At 43.1% G+C, this 20,628-nt stretch overlaps 2 protein-coding genes across 2 annotated transcripts in view; both read left to right on the forward strand.

The window, feature by feature from the left end:
- Nucleotides 1-5,569, forward strand: part of UBASH3B (ubiquitin associated and SH3 domain containing B) — a 63,861-nt gene extending 58,292 nt beyond the window's left edge. Inside the window, exon 14 of the mRNA XM_030505332.2 lies at nt 587-5,569. Within this exon, the coding sequence (XP_030361192.1) occupies nt 587-724 (138 nt within the window). The 3' untranslated portion in view covers nt 725-5,569. The remainder of the gene's footprint in view (nt 1-586) is intronic.
- Nucleotides 5,570-7,365: 1,796 nt separating this feature from the next.
- Nucleotides 7,366-18,915, forward strand: CRTAM (cytotoxic and regulatory T cell molecule). The gene is made up of 12 exons (XM_030505237.1): nt 7,366-7,414; nt 10,088-10,234; nt 11,864-12,016; nt 12,209-12,340; nt 14,804-14,974; nt 15,533-15,604; nt 15,720-15,777; nt 15,990-16,144; nt 17,431-17,535; nt 17,910-18,056; nt 18,405-18,488; nt 18,785-18,915. The coding sequence occupies exons 1-12, from the start codon at nt 7,366-7,368 to the stop codon at nt 18,913-18,915; spliced, it is 1,404 nt and encodes a 467-aa protein (XP_030361097.1).
- The last annotated feature ends 1,713 nt before the right edge of the window (nt 18,916-20,628 follow it).

Raw genomic sequence — 20,628 nt, forward strand, 5'->3', positions numbered from 1 at the left:
CAGGGGCTGCACAGAGACTCCCACAGTGCCCTCCAGTGCCGAAAACACCCTAACCACAGTTAACAGGGCACTTCTGCCCTACAACACTTCCCCTTCCCATTGCGCTCTAAAGAGCTGTTGACCACCAGAGAAAAGGACTGAAAATTATAACGAGGTCTTCTGCCTTCTCTCCTTTACTCCAGCCCTGGCTAAGGAGATGGCACTGTCTGCTGCCAGCCTTGTAGATGCTCTCTGGGATACTCATGAGTACATCCCTTTTTCTCCCCCATAACTGTCCTGGCCTTCAGGGGTTTGGACCATGCCAGCCAACAGGACATCTTTGGTTTGAACTGGCCCGTATTTAAACTATGTTGCAAGGGTATAATCTGCTTTTCCTAGTGTTTTGCACGTACAATAGTGCACAAAATCTAGCTGTCATATGCGGGTCCTACAATCACCTTCTGCAATAGACTTTGGGGAAAGCGAAAGGGAGAGGATGCAATGAAATGCTTCAGTAGCACAGCAGGACATCAGCAGTTAGGGAAGCTCCCTCATTGCCCAGATTGATCCCTGCTCAATGCCTTTATTTCCATCTCTCTTCATACAGATTCCATACTTGGGGTTTTGTTCCTGCGAAGAACTGGGAGATACTGGTGTTTGGCAGCTTACAGACCCCCCCATCCTCCCTCTCACACACGGACCAACTGGAGGCTTTAACTGGAGAGAAACCTTACTACAAGAATAGGCAAAGCTACATGAGCAAGGAAAACCCATGACCTTTCTAAGCATTGGAGAATGTCTCTTCTTTCTTGTGTTTCTTGACAAAGCGGGGAAAAATCAGTCATAATATGTTCAGTGGATCACACAAACAGCTGTTATAACATATCCCACACAGCCAGTCATGCAAGAATTCTCATATACAATTAAACAAATACAAAAGGGAGTGATTTGAGGGAAAAAAAAGCATTCAAGTACAAATTGAAGCTCTTGCACATCAGGGAGTCTCTGTTTAGTTAGTAGCTCAGGTAGATTTTCCCACCTTGAATGGAGCTCTAATAATACCAGTAACTATCACTGCCTTCTGCACCACGTTAGAAATAACTAGCACTGTGTAAAAGCTGAGCATTCAGGATGCTGGGGGTTTGTTTCACTACTATTTTTGCAGAGCATTAGCAGGCTTGTTCAGGATGATATGTTGACACCCCCCTCACTCCTAACCCCCAGATTCTCAGCACCTTCCATAAAGCGTATCACCATCAGCTGGAAATGAGAGTCCAGCATTGCCTCCGCAGACAGCATCAGATTATTCCTCTCTGTTTGAGCACTATGTTAGGTGTTCCGTTGGGCATGCTGTGGATGCAAGGATGGATTGATGCTGATCTACGTCAGAAGAGAATTCAGGATTCCGCATCAGTTACAGATGAAGTTTGCACATCAAAAGACAGCACCGTTGTGAACCAAGACTGGGAGCAGCCTCTTTTAAGTGGTGATGAAATAAGCCTTTTCCAACCAAACCTGAAGGATCTGGATAGTTGTTATGGGGTTTTTTCTCTTATTATTTAGATTATTGAAATTCACCCTTGTGCAAAGAGCCAGCCTAAGTGTTTGCATCATTTAAATTCCCTTCAGAAGACCTTGGAAAAAGGTTTTCCCTTTTATACTGAGATTTTGTGCTGGTCATTTACACAAAGGTGGCTTTCTGTCCCTTGTGAGCTTTTCTGTCAGCCCCGGTGAGATTCTGCAGTAAGCAGCTTTCTTCAGGAAATAATGATGAAATCAGAAAGACACTGAAATTCAGCCTCTGCTGCATTCTTTGGTTTCTTTTCCTTAATTCCTAAGTGCCACCCGTCATAAAGACAAAGCAGAGCTGAAAACACAGTACGCTTAAATTTAGGAGCAACATGCTTTGGCCTATTAAGATGCTGTTTATCCAGTAGGGCAAGGGTTAGAATTTGGAGAGAAGGGGGAAGAAGGGTTTCCATCCGTACCTAAAATCTTTGCAAGCACAAGAAGTGTCCTCCTAGTACAACAGCCTGCAAGATACCAATACCAGCTGCTTCAAACAAGAACACAAAATAACACCACAATGGGTAGCTAAGAGTATAAACTGGCTTCAAAGAAGGTTTCTTTACTATTAAGTCATCAGCCTTGGGTCAGAAAGTTCCTGCAGACATTTCTGCAGGTCTTATCAATGTAGACTCGCTTTCAGAAGGTACTTAAAAGTGTGCTTAAATGGGATGAAAGAGATTTAGGCATACTGCTTGCTTGATTTGGGCCATAAGTCTGAGTATTCCTATAAATAGCATCAAAGGCAAGTTCAGAAGTACCAGGAAAGAAATTCTACCATCCTAGGTACTTCTCTTCTGTCCAGCTTTTCCATTGCAGAAAGTGTTAGAGTCCTCAGTTGAAAGGTTTGTGTGGCACAGAAGTTTATACTGGCCAAATCTGACAACAGCTTATTATTCATAGCAAAATGAAAACTTGTTTCGTGTTGCTTCACTAGGATATGGCCGAGCTGCACTTTCAGCGGTCAGAACAAATAGGGAGTGATAAACTGCAATTCCTTCTTCAATGAGGCAAAACCCTCAGTAATTGCAATGTAACAGTTCTGAAGAGGGTTTAGCCCGGCTTTGTCTCTGGGTTTTATTGAGTTTGCCAGGGAGAGGACACCAGATTCTGAGTCAGCTGAGTGCTCATCCTGTGCAATATGTACATTGCCACAAGCCACAACAATAATCCATTATTTATACATTTATGACTATGTAACACACAGTAGGCCATTCATAAGTGCATTATTTTACCAGGGATGTATACTGAAAAGTCAGGGAGATAACTTATGAAATGACAGAAGAAACTGCTCCCGTGCAGTTACACTGCTGTCACTTTAGTTTTTAACTGTAATTTAAACTATTTTTGGCTGTGTACAGACATTCTGAGGAGCCTTTCTGGCTTGCTTTCCTCCATGCTTACTCACTGCAAATTTGCAAAGGGTGTAAAACTAAGCAGTAGTGATGACAATCACACCAGAACTAATTTGGTTACTGATGCATGTGTAATCCTCTGTACTGCTTTTTGTTTCACGCTATGGGCCAGGAAGATGTTATTTGAGGCAATGTATATTGCCTATGCGAAACAGTGGAGGCTGCTCAGGTCCTGCTGCAGTTAAGCAACATTACAAGGAGTTTATTTAGACAGGAGCATGAAACAGAGAGGGAACATAACCTGAATGCACAATTTGAATATTGTACTAGCTGATCTTTGCATATAGCAAGTAATGTAGAAAAGAGCATTCTGTTTGAGAAGGTAGATGTTAAAATACTCTCTTCTTAAAATATATATATATATTTTTGGATGTTTGGGAAAGTATTTTGACAACTGTAGTCTTATCTCAAATTAGATTTTTCAGGTGTCAAGAATCTCAGAAGAAATCTTATTTTCTTGTAGCATTTTGATTTCTCACAAAAGTATTGTGTTTAGTCTCACGTCGATATGGCTTATTGGGGGAAAAGAAAAAGATGTTCCTTTTTCATTTTTAATCAAGATTTTAAGAATACAAAACAATTGCTGCTTCACTTTCACTCCGTTGCTGCTCATTAATGTGTATTTAATGTCACTTCAGTGTTTTGTCCCAGAACATTAGCCTTGCTCTATCTAAAGCACCTGCAAGTCTTTTCCTTGCCTTCACTGTGAGCCTCATCAAATCCCAACAGTTTAATTAGGGTATAGGAGGCAAACAGTTCCTGGATTTTCCCCTTTATTCCCAAGTAAGGGATAAAAAGCTTGAAGTTGCTCATCCAGTATTTTCATACACTGCAGCTTAAGGGTTAGGCTAGGAAAACAAGAACCAAAGTGCAGAATCCAATTGTAGCACAGGAGCAGCTAACAGGATGATACTCGGCGTCAAACCAGAGTGTTTAAAATAGTTCAGGTTTGATCCCACAAGGCTTGAGCTCTGCCTGGGGATACCTGAATGCAGATGCCACATGCAATGTTTCATGCATTTCCCTTACATTTAGTGCAGTGGCAGTGATAGCCAAATACTTCAATCCTCTGAGCATAGAGCCAGGCTCTCCATGAGGGTATCTTGACACTGTATACTCAAACCAACAGAGCTTTGCTGCTTTATGCAAACTGAGGATCCAGGCCATAACTTCACAAAACCCATAGTTCCTTTTTCACTCAGTCTGAAGTCAGCTGATGGTAGGAGCCTCCTCCTCTCCTCTGGTGTTAGCTTCTAGTGCCAACGTTAATAGGAAAGTGATGATTTACACACAAGTGGTTGTTTACAGGAATTCTGCAGGAATTATCTTTAGTGAGGGCAAAGCGAGTGGTAATTCTGCAAAACAGAGTGTAAAAGTGATGCTAAAGCACTATTTCCAAGCATATTCTTCTCAATTTGCAGCCCTGAGCCCCCCAGGTAGCAATATCTCAGGGATGCAGGTACCATAGTCTTCAACTGTGCACTAACTACAGCTCTTGGATAAACAAAGGATGGGGAGGTGGTTGTGTATAGCACTATGACAAAGAGCCTCTTTACTTAGCTTCTGTGCACTGCACTGGATGTGAGGGGTTGTAAACTCTTCCCTCTGGGTCCTTACAAATGCCTGATCCATGATCCAGAGCCCAGGGAAACAAAGAGGAAGTTTTCCCATGACCTCCTCAAGCTTGCGATGAAGCTGTGCAAAGCCTGGTCCTATCACAAGCTGCTCCCCACCAACTTGCCACTGACTGAATGAGGGATTTGGAGGGCTCATAAGCAGGGTTGAGCCTTTCCAGTTCTGATTTAACATATACATGCAGAAGCAGGGCGAGATTTAGTGTCTGGTTATACTCGTGTTCATTTCAAAGAGAGGGACGCTAGGTATTTGAGTTCGGCTGCAGTTGGCTAACCCTCATTTAAACCCGGAGCTGGAAGTTAGTTTGTGATGCTTCACAACTTAAGATGTACTGAAATTCTCCATGAAAACTATTGTCTAGAAAGGAAGCCTTACTAGGTTTATTTTGTCCTTTGTTTTTTAAGAAGGCCTAAGCATAGAGGAAATTATTTGAACTTTAAAACTAGACATGAAATGATGGTGGTAGCAGACGTGCTTGAAACAGTGAATGAATGAACAACGCAAAAGCAGTAGATGTGATTGACTACATACACTCTAAATTACTCTACTTCTCACCACTTCCTCACACACTTGTTCCCTGGGAAATATTCGCAAACCATCCATGCTACATAACACAAAATTACTTCCCATCAAGATGTATTTTCTGCAGTTTCTCTCTGTGGACATCTCTTCAAACTTGATGTTATCAATGGATACTTTTTTCTCCATTTTAAACCTGTTGTATCATTCTGTTTATTATGTTTTTTAGTGTGAGCAGATCGTATTTATTTGAAAAAAAAAAATGTTTGCTGTTTAAAAAGACAATAATTGTATTGCCAAAAATCGCTGTAATTACCTGTGACATCTGTATTTTTTTATTTTGGGGGAGGGGGTTGGTTGTTTTTAAATCTCAGTTTCAAAGTGCTAACAACTGTTAAAACAACCACTGCATTTTAATTTGCTTATGACATTAAATGGATTTCTCTGAAGTCGGACTGAAGTGTCTCATGGATGATTTAACAAAGATGCCGAGCACCCACACCTGACTCTTCCTATTTGAATGTTCCTCTCAAGCCTGTTGGACTTTGCCAGAGTGAATACTCTGACAGGACCCTCTTTTAGAGCTGTATTTTCAGTGGCCCCAGCAAGATGTAGGTAGGAAAAATGCCTGTACTGGGTGTACAACTAGAGAAGAGCTGCATTGGGACCTAGAAACCAAACAGGAGTCAGGGCTGTTTCTGTCTGGGTTGCGATGCTGCCCTCAGCACATGCCACTTCGGGATGCCCATTTGGATGGGGTTTACGCCTCAGAAACATAGAGGAGAAAGGGGAATTTGAGCTGGATTGTATTTACCCTCCGCTGAAGATGAAGTTCATTTATTCGTCAGCAGATGGCACAAAACCATCTCAAGTCTGGTTTTCCCTCTGGGTTGGAAGGTGTGATTTCAGCGCTGCTGCTGCTTAATGTCTGTTTTCCCCGGAGTTAATTTACTGTCAGGTTTAGAGGTGCAGAACTAGAAGCACAGCTTTTAAACCAAAGCAGTGCTTACCTTTACAATACATATCTTCTTTTGTGATATGAATTCTTTAAATCCAGCAGGAGTTTTATCAGCCGGGGAGACTCTTTAGTTTCAAACCACAGCTGAACATAAAATTTTATAGCCTAGAGCTCTGTTTTCCCATAAAACTGATTATCATTAACATAAAAGCCATAGCTGTTATCAGTAAAATATATGCTAATAGAATTATACACTTCCATGCATCTGAAAATTTAATGGAAACAGGTTCTAATAAATTCTTTAAAACCATATTTCTTAGCTTATTAAAGTCAGCTCATTTTGACAGTATCAGTCATTTGCATTAAGTGTTGGGCAGTTACAGAAAAGTGCTAGTAGAGGATATGCCAAAGCCTTTCTGAAAATCAGCTACATGTGGCTACATCATGAAACAAGTCTCTGTCTGCAATAGACTTGAATAAATCTTGTGATGTTATTGGACATCACACACCGAGAGACACAAAAGGCTTTGCTATGTCCCTATAATCAGACCTGCAAGGGGACACAGGAAACCCAGATTGTGCCACAGGTCTCCTGGGATGTCCTTGATGTAGTCATCCCTCCTCCCCATGCTTCAGTGCTCAGTGAACCTTTCACAACCACCTCACCAACACTCTTCATTCCCTGGAGAGCCACAAACCACACACAGATGATTATCTTTCTCTTATTGTTTGTTTTGCCAGGGTCCCTGTAAGCAGGGCAAAGCAAACCTCATATGTGTGTGGCGGTACAAGATGCAGAGCGATGTAAAACTCTTGTTCCAGGGATTTAAGCTGCACAGAAGGGTCTTCAAGCAACCACTGCACTACAGCAGTGTCCACCAAATAAGCTCTGCCGTCCTCAGAATTAAACCCTGCACACAGTGCACCAATAGGTGCACAGGCCCACATTTCTCTTAACCTTTATCTGCTTCTCCCCCATATACATCACTCCCTCTGTCCCCTGCATGGAAGCTGAGCAAGACAGAGCTGGAGGGGGTGCAGTGTGGAGCACCCCCAGAGCTGTCACCCACCAGTTTCATTTTAGGGACCTGTGAGCTCACCAAGTTCTCAGCAGTCGCCAACATATAGGAAACGTGGGATGGGGGAGAAGAGAGGAGAACAGAAGAGAGAAACAAAGGAGGCAGAGACCCCGGCAGTGATGAAGTCATGGTAAATCCGCTCCCCCCATGCTGAAAAGGGACCTGCTGCACACTGCAGCCCCGTCAGAGGGAGGAAGTCAGCCCACACCACAGCATGACTTTCTTCAGGGTGCTGCACATCACAGCTCTGTTGCTGATGCAAGGTAAGCAATATGCATTGTCTTAAACCATCTCCCTTTTGCAAGCAGCCCAGCTGGGAGAACTCCATTTCCAGGGGTTCAGCACATCACGTGCAAGGCAGCTTTATTGCTGATGTTTTCTTGTTGACAATGGCATATTGTCACCCAATTTCCAAAGCACGCTGGTGCTCAATTCCAGCTGACTCCTAAACCCAGTTTCAATGAGACTGATTCACCTCCTAGCAGCTGGTGGCATGCTTGAGATGGCAAAGATCTTAAATTTGGATAGCGAATCACTGCTTGCTTTCCATGGCATGGATATCTATACATGCCTCTGCTTATGTATTGTGTAAAAAGAGGCTAGTATAAGAAGTTAGAGCAATGCAGAATGCACTTGCAAAGTACTTGGAAAATGAAATACCCTTTAAATACTCAATCTCCTTACTCCTGCTAGAGGATGTAGCTTATACATACTTTACTGATCTCCTGTCTTTCATTCATACACAGGAGAGTGAGAGAGGTTCATATTTGACCAAGTCAAACAGGGAAAGATTTAACTAAGGAAAGCAGCAGGATGGGTATCTACAGCTCAGGATCCTTGCAGATTTCACTCCTGACTTTTTACCACATCAAATCTCAGTGTCTAAACAGCGATGGGGCTGGAACTAGGTGGCTCTTAAGGTCCCTTCCAACCCAAACCATTTTATGACTCTAGGAAAGCATCCTGTAATATCACGTGCTTTGAACATTTTATCACCATTGATTGTGTTTAACAGAAGCCAGGTCTTAAGGAGTTATAAGTTGCAACAAGTTCACCATGCGCTTTCTGATGGCTAAAATAGCAACCAAAGGCATGAACCATTCTGCTCAGTTGCATCCTGCAACCTCTAGCTAGAAATTATTGCCCTTTCTTGCCAAAAGGTGGATATATCACTGTACTTGATGCGAGGCTAGTTTTTCCAGGGATCCACACAGCACAAGAACCACTGTCCTCTTTAGCTGGCATGGGAGCGTCTCCCATATCCCAGTGACTGTACTGTGGTGGGTTACAGTGGCTTGAAGACACATCAAACTGTCCCCTGCATAGAGGGATTTGACCTGTTAGTCATGGTCTGGATGAAGCCATGGTCTCTCCTGGAAATTAGACATATGCTTTGCTCTGGGGGCTGCTTTTCTCTGCTTTAGAAAGGCGAGAAACACCCCCACCTTTTCTTATTCAGTCTTGCTGCTCTCACCTCAGAAGGTGTGACTTGAAAGACCCCACACTGCTGTTAGTGACAGGAAACCACCGCTACAGAAGGGCCCTGTGGAAAACCACAGACAAGGCCCTTTGCTACCTCACCAACATGCACCTCCTGATACAGGTCTTCACTTATGGAACCCATTCAAGGAGCTTTTCCTTTTCTACTGCTGCTCTGCAAATGACCCACACACAGGACAAGCCCTGGGAAACAAGCTGAGACACTAACCCTAAGAAACAGAGGTGGAATCCAGAAGAAATAGAAACCAAAGCCACTGATGTGCCATATGTGATGGTAAATCAGTTATGGCCACTCTAAGTTCCCGGCTCAGGAAACATCATGCATGCTCAACTCAAGGGTGAGCATGGCAACAGATTCCTATGGGAAAATACTGTCTTATAGGGAGACAAGTCCTCCCTCTGATTTTAGTGATAAAGGATTGGGTCCAGCAAGAATACCCTATGATAAGCTTAATTTCTGGTATATTTTAAAATGTTTTTAAGAACATTAAAAGCTTTCCCAAAGCCCAGAAATATTCACTTCTCCAAACTGCAATGCTCATGTATGCAATAGGAACTTGCAACAAACAGCTACCTGGAAAATAAAACCAAAACACACAAAACAGGAATGAAAAATAAAACCCTCTTACTGCCTATTTACTTATCTCTGACCCAGGCACTGCTCTTAGTCATTTCTCCAGGGCAGGTTTTTTTTCCCTGGAGAAGGCAATTTATTCCACATCAAATATTTTCACAAAGTGTATTATATGTCTTGGAATGTCAAGAGAGAAAAAACACACTTTACTGCCCATCTGTAAAATGAACTGGGAGGAGAGAGAATGACATTACATTTTAGTAATATATGCTAGGCCAGGTTTGTGGATTTTATGTTCAGGAAGTTTCAAAACCAGCTCAAAGCAGTTGCAACATTACAACTTCTGAATAATAAAAGCATCATTTTTCAGAGGTGCTGATCATAGAATGGTTTGGCTTGGAAAGGACCTTAAAATCACCTAGTTCCAAGCCCCCTGCCATGGACAGGGATGTCTCACGTTAGACCCTCACTGCTCAGTCACACATGCTCACAAATCAGGTCCAACAGCTCCAGAATAGAGCATGGAGTAATGAGTAATAATGCTTGTATTAACATACATGGAGAACATGCATTAAACGGGTCTGCTATCCATTCTTCACTGACTCATGTGGAATAACATCTGATAACTAAACGTGGTTGTGCTAGCAGGTGAAGATCATAAGCCTTTGGTACAAGCCTTACCCAGTGGCTGTGATGACCTGTCTAACGACTGTGATTTATTTATATCAATACAATGATATTGGCAAGAAAAACCTTTACACCCTGGGAAAAAGAAAATTTGACATAATAGTGTGTGTGAAACTGCTGCTTTACTTCATGTCACTTTTCAATGCTTGCTTTTCCTGCCCCCCACCTCTGACAGGGGATTTTCCAGGAGCTGGAGGTGAAACCATAACTCTAAAGGAAGGAGAGGACCTGAATCTCCGCTGCACCCTCAGCAGTGACGATGGTTCTGCCCGGCAGTGGTTAAATCCTCGTGGGTTTGCCATTTTTCTCAACACCCAGCGGGGTAAGTGTGAAAACCAAGTGCAACACTTTCCACATGGGGCTGGAAGGTCACTCATAGGGCTTTCCAGCTCCTACCCGTGGCCAGTCTGACTCACCTGCTACCCAATGCTCGTGATGGTTTTACATTCAGCCCCTTTCTGGCAGGAAGCTGATGAAATGGAAAGCCCCACAAGAGTGCTCTGGCACTAGAGCTTTTAGTAATGAACTGTAGTTACCACCAGCACCAAGGCATTAGCACAAAAACCCTCTTTTGCCTTACAAGAGAGACTGGAATGGACATGCCTGAAAGCCCTGGGTACTCTTCTGCTCATCAGGGAGTTGGATGTAGTGCATCAAGAAGAAATGTTTAGGAAACAAGCAGTGATTTCTAAAATGCACTGGCAAAGCCAAAGTTACAATTACTGTGTTCCCTTCCACTCCCTACTCCTCATGTCTCTGTCTGCATCTCTCTTCCTGTTGGTCCAATTAGACACACGATATAACATCCACAAGGACTAGAGTTTGCAAAGCATTTGGTAAGTCAGATGCACTGAATATTTTCCTTTTGCAATACAGAAGAAATCAGTCTTCATTTAGAGAGGAGCCAAACTTTACACTGCATACAGACATTTTCATTCTGAATTACCACTGTGAATGCTGGTCACATTGCTTCTCCAATAAACAACTTCATGAATCAGTTCCCTCCAGTCTCATTGTAGCTAAGTATACTACAAGCTACCTACGAGTCTTACATCGTAGTGATTTCTAGATCCTTTCATATTTAATCACTTCTATATATTATGGTACTGCTGGGATTTTCTCCCAACTCCATATTTTCACAAGACCCTAGCTTTAGAATAAAAAGAGAGCTTTTGAGGTCTTTTTCTCCCTAACGATTGGCGCACATCCCAGTTTCAGGTCAATTTAAGGGCAGAAAGTTACACTTTCTGTGCTGTGGTTGTGGGAAAAGTCCACGTGATTTGCTGCCTGAGGATTCCCATGGGTCACGCATGAAGCAAGGACCAGTAGTTGAGTGAGAGAAAGGTGATTGTACAGCAGGGTACAGATGTCCTAGGAGACAGTCTTGTTAAAATCAATGTAATTAGATAGGTACAGGGGAAGCAAACCAGCCAATTAATAAGCAGTTAATAAAGAGGTGTGTGCTGACCACAGTGTTCATTTATACATCACAAAATGCACCCAAAGAGGGAAGTCATTTTTCAAGGCCACATAAAGGGTTGGGGGATGAGGAAGGGAAAGATCCTCAGTTCATGCTCTATAGTCAAAGGTTACATTACTTTTCTGACCACACATCACGTCCTCACCCCACAATGTTTGCTTATATTTATCCATCTAGACATGTAAAGAACCCAAATTTCAATAAAACCTGGGAACACACAATTAAGACCTGAGAAAGAGAATGTCATTTTCCTGACTGGCATCATGCACCCTCCTTTCTTCAGCTTCCTCCTGCCTCTGTATTAGTGCAGCACCAGCAAGGAATGCTTTGTGCTGTAACTACTCCACTATGTCAAATGCTGATGGGTTTAAACAATGCCAAAAAGAAAGCTATCCTCATTCATTACTGCTTTGATTATCTCTCTCTTCTGTACCTACACACATAGCACACTGGCTTTTATTTTCCTTACAGCTTTAAGAGATCAGAGGTACAAGCTTATCCATTATTCAAAGGATGAATTATCCATTCAACTGTCTAATGTAACAGTGCACGATGAAGGTGTATATAAATGCTTCTACTATGGCATCCCCTTCAAAAGTAAGAACAAGACTGTTAAGGTATTAGGTAAGTTCTTCCACCCACTTTGTCCCAACTCCTCAACTCCAGACCTGCTTTTTTGCATGTAATTACATGGTGCTTAACACAACATAATCCTGGTCTTAGCTCAGTACCCCCCGAACAATGCTATGCATACAGCCATTCATAAAACGCAGTAGAAAGATGCGCTATAACTAATTCTAAGTCTTATTTCTGCAGCTGCTCCTTCTAATCCAGTACTGGAAGTATCCAGACACACAGAAAGAAGTATTACACTGTCTTGCTATACCCAAGGATGTAAACCACAGGCCCGGATTACCTGGCTGTTGGGCAACGGGATAGAGCTCCCTGGTAAGCGTTAAAGGATGAGGGATTAATTACTAACAATTTCTTCTTATCAGTCTTGGGCATGTTTAAGAATACTGGAGGGTAAAACACCTTCTGGGACCATCACTCCACTCATTCAGTACAACCTGGCCCCCATGGTGCAGATTGGGAGCAAAACCAGCACTAAATTGCAGTGTTTGTGCAAGGGAGAGGGCTCATCTGCTTTGCTCACACTCAATGCAGAACAGTAACACTTGGCACCAAAACCCCTTGAGTCATACTCCAGTGAAATAAAGTGAAACCCAAATTCTGGAGGCACAATTTCCAAAGGCCCAATATAAACTCAGTTAATAAATCCATTATAACTATAAATCCATTTATAACATGTTGTAAGCAGTTGACAGATTTCCCTCAGCTTTGCTGAGCAGCTCACACACACACCACCAACCTCTCTCACGTTAATCTGCTCAAAGCCAGTAGCAGAAGCAGGAAGAGAGCTCAGGAAACAGACCCCACAGCACCCTGAGACATTGCCTCAGTGAGAGGTCTGCACATATCTAGGTGGACACATGAGGAAGAACAAAGCCACCACATAGCTCAAATTAACTCGTGCAACATAAATAGCTGCTCTGAAGGCTGTGTTCTAGTAGTAACTACCTTATTAGCTGCAACTTTAGCAGAGAGGAAATGCATATTTGTATCAAAGCATGAGGAAAATACCAGTAGATGCAAACTCTTTCTTTTCACATGTTAACCAGCTCTTATTTGTATTTTGCATCATCAAGCAACACATTCAAAGCTTAACCTGTAATCTTCCCCCCTGACATCCCCTAGGTGGCTTGTTTTAACTAAGAGCTCTAGAAAACAGCAGAGAAGTGTGTTGGCCTGAATATAGCTAGAAATCAAGACTAAAGAATAAATCCAGGTTGCCAGATCCACAAGCATTAATGCAACTGCATACAGCCCTATGCTTAAATGAACTGCACTAAGGGGAAGCAGTGTAGCTGGTGAGCCACATGAAAGCCAGGGCAGAAAGCTAGCTCTGATTGCAGGGAAAAAGTTGCTCTGGAGCAGCATATGGATCTTGGAAAAGCAGGTTCTAAAATCCTGTATGTGTTTTGGAATTGCTGCGTGACATCAAGGACTTGGGGGAATACCAGCTATGAAGTTATGAAAAGCTCAGGAAAGCGATATGTCACATCTAAGGTTTTTACATACGTTTTTGCCAGTGTTCTTCCAAAACCAGGGGTTTCCTTAAGCTTGAAACCACCTCAGTTCTGGCCTGATAAAGTGCATTGTTTGTAAGATCACAACTCAGACACTAGACACCTCCCACAACACATAAAGCCAACCATGCTTTTCTCCACTTATATTAGCAAAAACCTACACTTACCTTTATCTCCTCCTTGCCTTTGTAGCACTAAGCCAGCCTGTTACAGTAAACCATTCCAGTGGGAACTACCCATCCTAAATCACTGTTTCTCAAACTTCCTGTATGCACCTTTCCTTTGAGTAACCCTCCTTTATTCCTCCTACTCCCCACCCCTCTTCCATTCCCAGCTTTAATCACTCACTGCAAATATTTATAATAATCACAAAATAGCTAATACACCTTAATTACTGGCAGCTTCTCAGTTCCACCAGGGCTCAGCAGGGGCTACCCAGCTGTAATTACTGAGCTGTTGCTGACAAAGATCATTTCCTTCCTAGCAAAAGCACTTTGAAATCCTTTTGAGTTCTTACGTGGGAAAAAGGGTTGAGAAATACTGGGCTATGTGATACAGCAAGTTATCTGTACAGGCTAATTTGGAAACAAGGAATTTAGCTTAAAAAGTTAGGGTGTTACCAAGGGTAACAGATCAAGAGAAAGCATCATTTTGTCTCAAGAGAACCTCTACATTATGAACAGACAGTAGAAATTACTTCTTTCAGGCAATTAATCTTTGTGTTGATCAATATGCACAGATATTGCACAACTGCTTTTTATGTTTGGGGTAACAAGCACACAGCTCTTAGGACACGAATGCAATGCTTTTGGATATCCCATAGCAGAAACAGAACTTTCCTAAATCTCAGTTGTGCTGGAAAACACCAGGTCCTTGCTCTGAAGCTCCCCCTGGGCCATGCATGGCTGTGGCACACAGCAGAGCAATTTATCGCAGTCAGGAAGGGCCAAAAGTTGGTGTTTGGTGTTTGGACATTGCGCTGCAGGTGAATTTCCCCATGTTAGTCATGAAACCCAGCAGAGGCTTTGGGTTGAGCGCAGGAGGTGCAGTGAGCTCTTCACTTAGACAGTGATGAGGAAGAAAACATGACCTTGCTGCCTTTGGGCTTCCATGTAATCCATTTACACAATGAACCACTCGTGCACAGTAATCAGGTGCTGCTTTAGCACAGCAAAGTAATGCAGATGGCGCCTGGAAGGTTTTTCATTAAATTGCTCTTGACTAGAAAGCACTTAAATGTTTTCTTCTGATGGGTGTATAGGTGACACTAAGCACAAGTTAGAAGCTGATGGGAAGAAATGGACCACAACCAGCGCGCTGACAGTCATCGCCTATGGACCCAATTCAACAGCCAGCTGCATTGTTCGCCACCAAGCACTAGGAAAAGGGAAGCTGATGGCATCTTTCCAGTTTGATGACCTTGTAAGGACAGGTACTGCAGGCTCCTTCAGCAGTCCCTATCCAATTTTACCACTTTGAGGTGGTGGAATTTGTGCAGATGCACATGCAAAGCTGAAGCCCATAGTCTGTGGAATCTACTTTTAAATGAGAGGGCTACCTGGGGCAAAAGAAGAATTCCAAACAAAGATTTGGGGGCTTTAACTACCTTAAAATTCACTAAGCCTGAAGCCACAGCAGCACAGGCAGGTCAGTTCTCTGGTGCTGCTGCTAGAATTCAGGTGAAGTTTGTCCTAAAGCTTTAAAGATAATTCAAAGTTTATGTTCTCAAATAGCTGTGAGATGTGTCTTCTGCATATTAGACACATCCATCTGGAAAGCTCACACAGGGTAAGTGCTATAAATTAGCAGTAACTGAACAGTAACTGGAGCTGCTTGTCTAATAATTCTGAGACTAGTGTTCACCTTCCACCTATTTACTCATCTTTAGGATAGATCTTATTATTCTTACTTCATTCTTCTTTAGATCGCTTCATTCAACAAGATGCTTATAAAGTGCTCTGAAAGTTGTGCTGTTGTTGGGTTTTTTCAGTGGCAAAAACAACTCTGGCACCATCTACACTAGAGGTGGATACACGTGTCTCTGAAAACGAGCAAACTACAGGTAGGCATTAACTGCTTGGCCTCTTTAATTCATGTACAGATCAGACAAACACCAGTTGCCATCAGCACCGAGGGACGTTTTGCACAGCCTTCAGAACCTCTGGTTCTTACCCCAGTGACCGCAGCAGTGTCAGATCTGAACAGCAGCACAGCCTCTGCTCCAACCTACCTACTGTTTCACTTTCAGTTTTTCCCTCATTTCATGGTCTTATATATATTCAGAGGACAGGGAAGCTGAAGGTGGGAGGGGAGGACTGTAAGTCTAACCACTGATCAAATGGAGAACCCAAACAGTCCAGAGCATGGAGCACACAGGGCAGGTTTCATTTTTGTCATGGTTTAAGCATCGATTTATCATGGTTTCAAGCATCAATTCAATGGCAAAGTGTGTCTTCTGATATTTGTCTTGTGTTTGGGGAAGTTCCTTTAGGATCCAAACAACCAACGCTACTTCCTTCTGCAGTACCAGAGGATCCACTAGTTCTCAGCTCAGCACCAACACCAACTCAGCAAACCCTCCAACCAGATGTCACATCTACTTGTAAGTTTGGTCTTAGTTAAATCAATTTATCAAACCAGGACAGAAATGCTACAGAGAACAGCGTTACAAACAAGCATGTAACATAAACCACAGCATTTCTTGCTTGTGCGAGGAGACCTCAGTTTTATAGCCACGAAAGCAAAGTCTCTTCTTCTGCTAGATGCAGAAGAACAGCAGCAGTAGCCAAACGGGACACTATTGCAGCATGATGTGAGGCTAGGCTGGGATTTCGCTGGACGGTTGCACTAGATGGCACTGTGCAACAACTGTTCAAGTTGCAGTTAGTGAACTGTGGAGTTGTTTCCAGCAGAAATAAGAGCTGCGCTGCCCAAATCGCTTGGCCAAAACCCACCAAGGTGGACACTTCGCGTGGCAGGCCCTGAAGAGAAAATCAATTGGTTGTGTTAGAATACAAGAACTCTTTGTTTGTATTTGTTTGAAAGTGCTACATCAGTGATTACAGGCACTAGAGAATGGCTACAATCTGACAAACAATTCATACGTATGTTGACAAACATAATTAGAAAGAGAACCTGGATGTTTTAACAGGACTTTCACCAGGTCCTGAGAAGTAAGAAAATCTCTTATGAATGTAAAGTATTGGTAGACACAGCACATGTTAACATTTTAGGTTTACAAATCAAGTTTAATTACACAAGGATGTATTGTCTGTGTGTGTAAGGAAGTCAGAGCTCACCTCCGTGTTTGTGCAGGGTCTGAAGTTATACCAGCTGCAGCAGGAAAGGAAGGATTGGCTGGTTCATCGAGTTACCATGTCCCCAATGGCACAACTTCACATCATCAGACATGGGTGGTGGTGGCATAGGATGGGGTGACCTCACCACTGTGAGCCATTGAGTCAGTAAAAGAGTAGTCAGGGATACGAATACCAAAAAACAATTTAAATCTACTTTAAGGCAAAGGATACATGCTCATTCCTGATTTTGCAAGCAAGAGAAAGCAAACTGATGGGCAGGGAAACCCCCCAGTTGACCAAAGAATCAGAGCTCAGCTTTGTTTTCATTTGGCTGTAAATAGAAACCATTGAGTTCAACAATGTGTAAAAGACTCTGAGGATTTTCTGTTCATAAAGCTTAGCTAGTCTTCAGATGCAAACGAAATACAGCAGTAAGGAAGTGAGCACAGAGCTTTGAGACAGAGACTCCAAAAGTCGCTTTCTGCTGCAGTACCAGGTGCCCTGGACTTCAAAGCTGCTGGAAAATATGTATTTCTTAAGCATGTCTTTGCCCTTCAGGGAAATATTTTTCTCTTTTCTATTCCCCCAGTGACTGAAATAGCATTCAGTGGCAACGTCACAGAAGAGGAAGTTTCCAGGACAGAAGCCCCTCTACCAAGTGGAAATGTAACTGTGATTTCCATCATGACCTTTGGTACGAACTCGTTAATGACAACTTCCAAACATGCAACAAGCTGTCTTACACCAAGCTGGTTCTCTCTGACCACATATCCACCTCCAAAACCTATGTCAATACACTAGGGTAGTCCTGAGGAGAGACTACAGAACATAACTCTTTTTACCAGCTAGAAAAAATGTAGAGCATGAATCCACTTATTTCAATCAGGTTTTCTTGTTCATACAAGAAGAAATAGTTTGACCTCACATCCTAAAACTTAAGTCCAATAAGGTGACTTCTGCTCTCACACCATGTTCATCTGGCCTGGTCCAGGATATATCATTCTTGTCTTAATTTCTAGGGACTCACAGGAAGCTATTTAACACCACAAATACCTGTCTCTCTTATAGACAAAGATGTGAAACCTGAAGGCATAGGAAAGAAAGAGAAAAATCTCTTGCTGCCCATCTTGGTGGCTGCTCTGATTTTCGTGCTGCTCATCATTGTCCTGCTTTTTATGAAGAAGCTGAAGAAAGCTCATGGAGCGTGGAAGAGAGGTGGGTGGTGGCTCTGTCCAAGTGACTACTCATGCTGCTTTATTCAGAGGGGCTGGAGAGATGAGGAGCCTGTCACAGCTCCTCCAGTCACTGGTTAAATGTCCTTCTCCCACAGACAGTGACCATGACTTGTTACAAACAAGTGTTGAAGAGTCCCTGTAACTGACACGAGGTGCCACAAAAAAAAACCAATGAAATTGTTGTCTTCAATATGTTTCTTAGATGGTCAACATGATCGAACTCCCATTTTATAACTAGTCTCTCAGATTCTTTATGCTCAACGCAGACAGTGAGGAATAGTCATGGAAAAAAATTTCACTGTCTTAATGACATTTGTTTTCTGTGCAGAAAATGATGTTTCAGACCAGACTCTGGAGAGTTATAAATCCAAATCTAATGAAGACAGTCCAGGCCATGAGAAGAATGGACACGGTAAAAAGCTTTAACCAACATAAACTAATTCCTGTTAGAGTATTGCTACTGAATATATATAAAAATATACATAAAAACATTTAAACCACTTCTAGTACAAAGTAGTGCCTTGAGTATTGTGTAACCTGCAGTAGATCACCTCATGCTTCTCAGTCTTCGCTGTGATGGATGCCCTAACAATGTCTAGAAATGCATGTCATCTTTTATTGTTCTATAACACTAATTCATACGTATTTCAAGCAGGTACACCATCTCCCCTTTACAAAATCAGTAATAAATGTGTGTTCCTCTTTCAGGTGTCAATCAGAAGTCCAACATGCAATATGTAACAGAAGGATATGTGAAAACAGTGCAGAAGAATCCCAGAGACACAACCGTTGCAATAAATAAGAAACAGTTTGGATGTGGAAAAGAAACAGATGTATAGCAATGGCAAATCTGTACAAGGTGCAGGAACACCACTGTTTCCTCATCTTTGTATTATAGCATTCAAGTATCAATATGATTTCAAGGAGTAGAACTGCAAACAGCTACCCTCAACCCAAAAACCAATTGGGACTGCTTTCCTTTAAACAGCGGGGCAGGTAGATGGGACCAGTGGTCCTAGAAACCTGTTAGCAGTGAAGACACTGATTTATCTGTAGTCCTCAAAGGATTTAATTAACCACTGCCGGAAACAGAGCTCGTCAATCCTATCTCAGGTCCTATCAGCAGTGAGAGTCCTGGCAAAGGAACATACTGGTATTCCAAGGACTGCAGATATAAAGATATTAATGTAATTCTGCAAGCATGGGACTGAGCAGGAAACCCTGGGAGCTGCAAACCTACTGGGACTTGTATTACCTCATTCTCACCCCAGACCCAGAGATCCAGCTGTATTTAACCAAGAAGGAAAGCATCCTAATGTCCAAACGATTAAAAACCCCGAAGCTGTTCCCCCATGGTAGGACTCCTGCTTTGGTTTCTCACTTGTACAATGATAGCATCACTCTGTGCGGTGCGAGACTGCACCAGTGCCAGTCTTCAAGGGGCTCTGAAACCAGAACATCTGGGTGCTACACTTGTACTCCCACATCACCTAAACTTCCAGGGGTGTCACTGAGGCTATGGAAGTCTTCAAACTTGGGTTGGCAAACATGGAGATGATGCATGACGTTACAACATGGGACTCCCCAAATCCAGGGACAAAGTCACTCACCTTCCAGCAGGCAATCTAGGAGAATCGAGGAGACTTTAAATCTGCACAGCATCACCTTTTCATCACCTAAGCATGTAACTAATTCATCACCCTTCACCCTATCACCTTTTCTATGTGGGAAAGATAAAACTGGACTCCTCAAATAAAGGAAATTCACATTACAGCAGAGACCTGTGTTTATTTTTCCCACTAGAGGTGATCATTCCTCACTGGAAGCAAGATGCTGAACACCGGTTTTGAACACCGAATTAAACACATGCCCGTGAAGTGGCTGCGATTATATATAATATAATATATCTCATTTCACTTTAAAGTGGCTTCGTCCTGTAGCTCCCCCCCCTCCCCGCGGTCTTGGTGGATGCTGCGCGTCCTCCAGTGTGGCCATGGCAACGGCGAGACGCGACGGAGCGGTAGGCAGCGGGCCGGGCTTAGGGACGAGGCCCTGAGGCAGAGCTGAGACCCATAAGGGTAATGGGATGGGGGAGAGGGAACTGGGGGGACTGGGGTGAGGGAACTGGGGGGCTGCAGGCCTGCCTTCAAGCCGGAGAGAGGCTCCTGGCACCAGGGTTAGGGGCCCAGGGCAGGCTGTGGAGGCTGCTCACGGGGAGGCAGTTCAAACAAAAGGTTCCTTGCTGGTGCTGGGCTTTCCTCTCTTGGTGCTGGGCTTTCCTCTTCGGGCTGCAGGGTGTGCGCCACCCCCAATCTCTGATCCATGATGGGAGCAGTGGATACAGATGTCCATCTGGGTGTAAAAGGCCTCCGGAGGGTAAACTGGTGTGATAAACACCCTGAAAGATTAGAAATCGTATTCTGCATTTCCACACCTTAACAGTTGCCCGTGTACTAAAGTGAAACTCACCCTATAGCTTTGAAGGGATGGGTCTCATTCGTGTGCATCCCACTGTATGCACTGAAACTGACTAGTGTACATTTCCTCACAAA

This window comes from Strigops habroptila, chromosome 17 (genome assembly GCF_004027225.2).
Source record: "Strigops habroptila isolate Jane chromosome 17, bStrHab1.2.pri, whole genome shotgun sequence".
In the NCBI taxonomy this organism is placed as follows: Eukaryota; Metazoa; Chordata; class Aves; order Psittaciformes; family Psittacidae; genus Strigops; species Strigops habroptila.

Bases quoted from the DNA above. Each gene is read 5' to 3' on its own strand.
- CRTAM (XM_030505237.1), top strand. From the start codon at position 7,366: ATGACTTTCTTCAGGGTGCTGCACATCACAGCTCTGTTGCTGATGCAA. The intron at 12,017-12,208 runs GTAAGTTCTTCC...TTATTTCTGCAG, and splicing joins CAAGACTGTTAAGGTATTAG to CTGCTCCTTCTAATCCAGTA. The intron at 17,536-17,909 runs GTACGAACTCGT...TCTCTCTTATAG, and splicing joins GATTTCCATCATGACCTTTG to ACAAAGATGTGAAACCTGAA.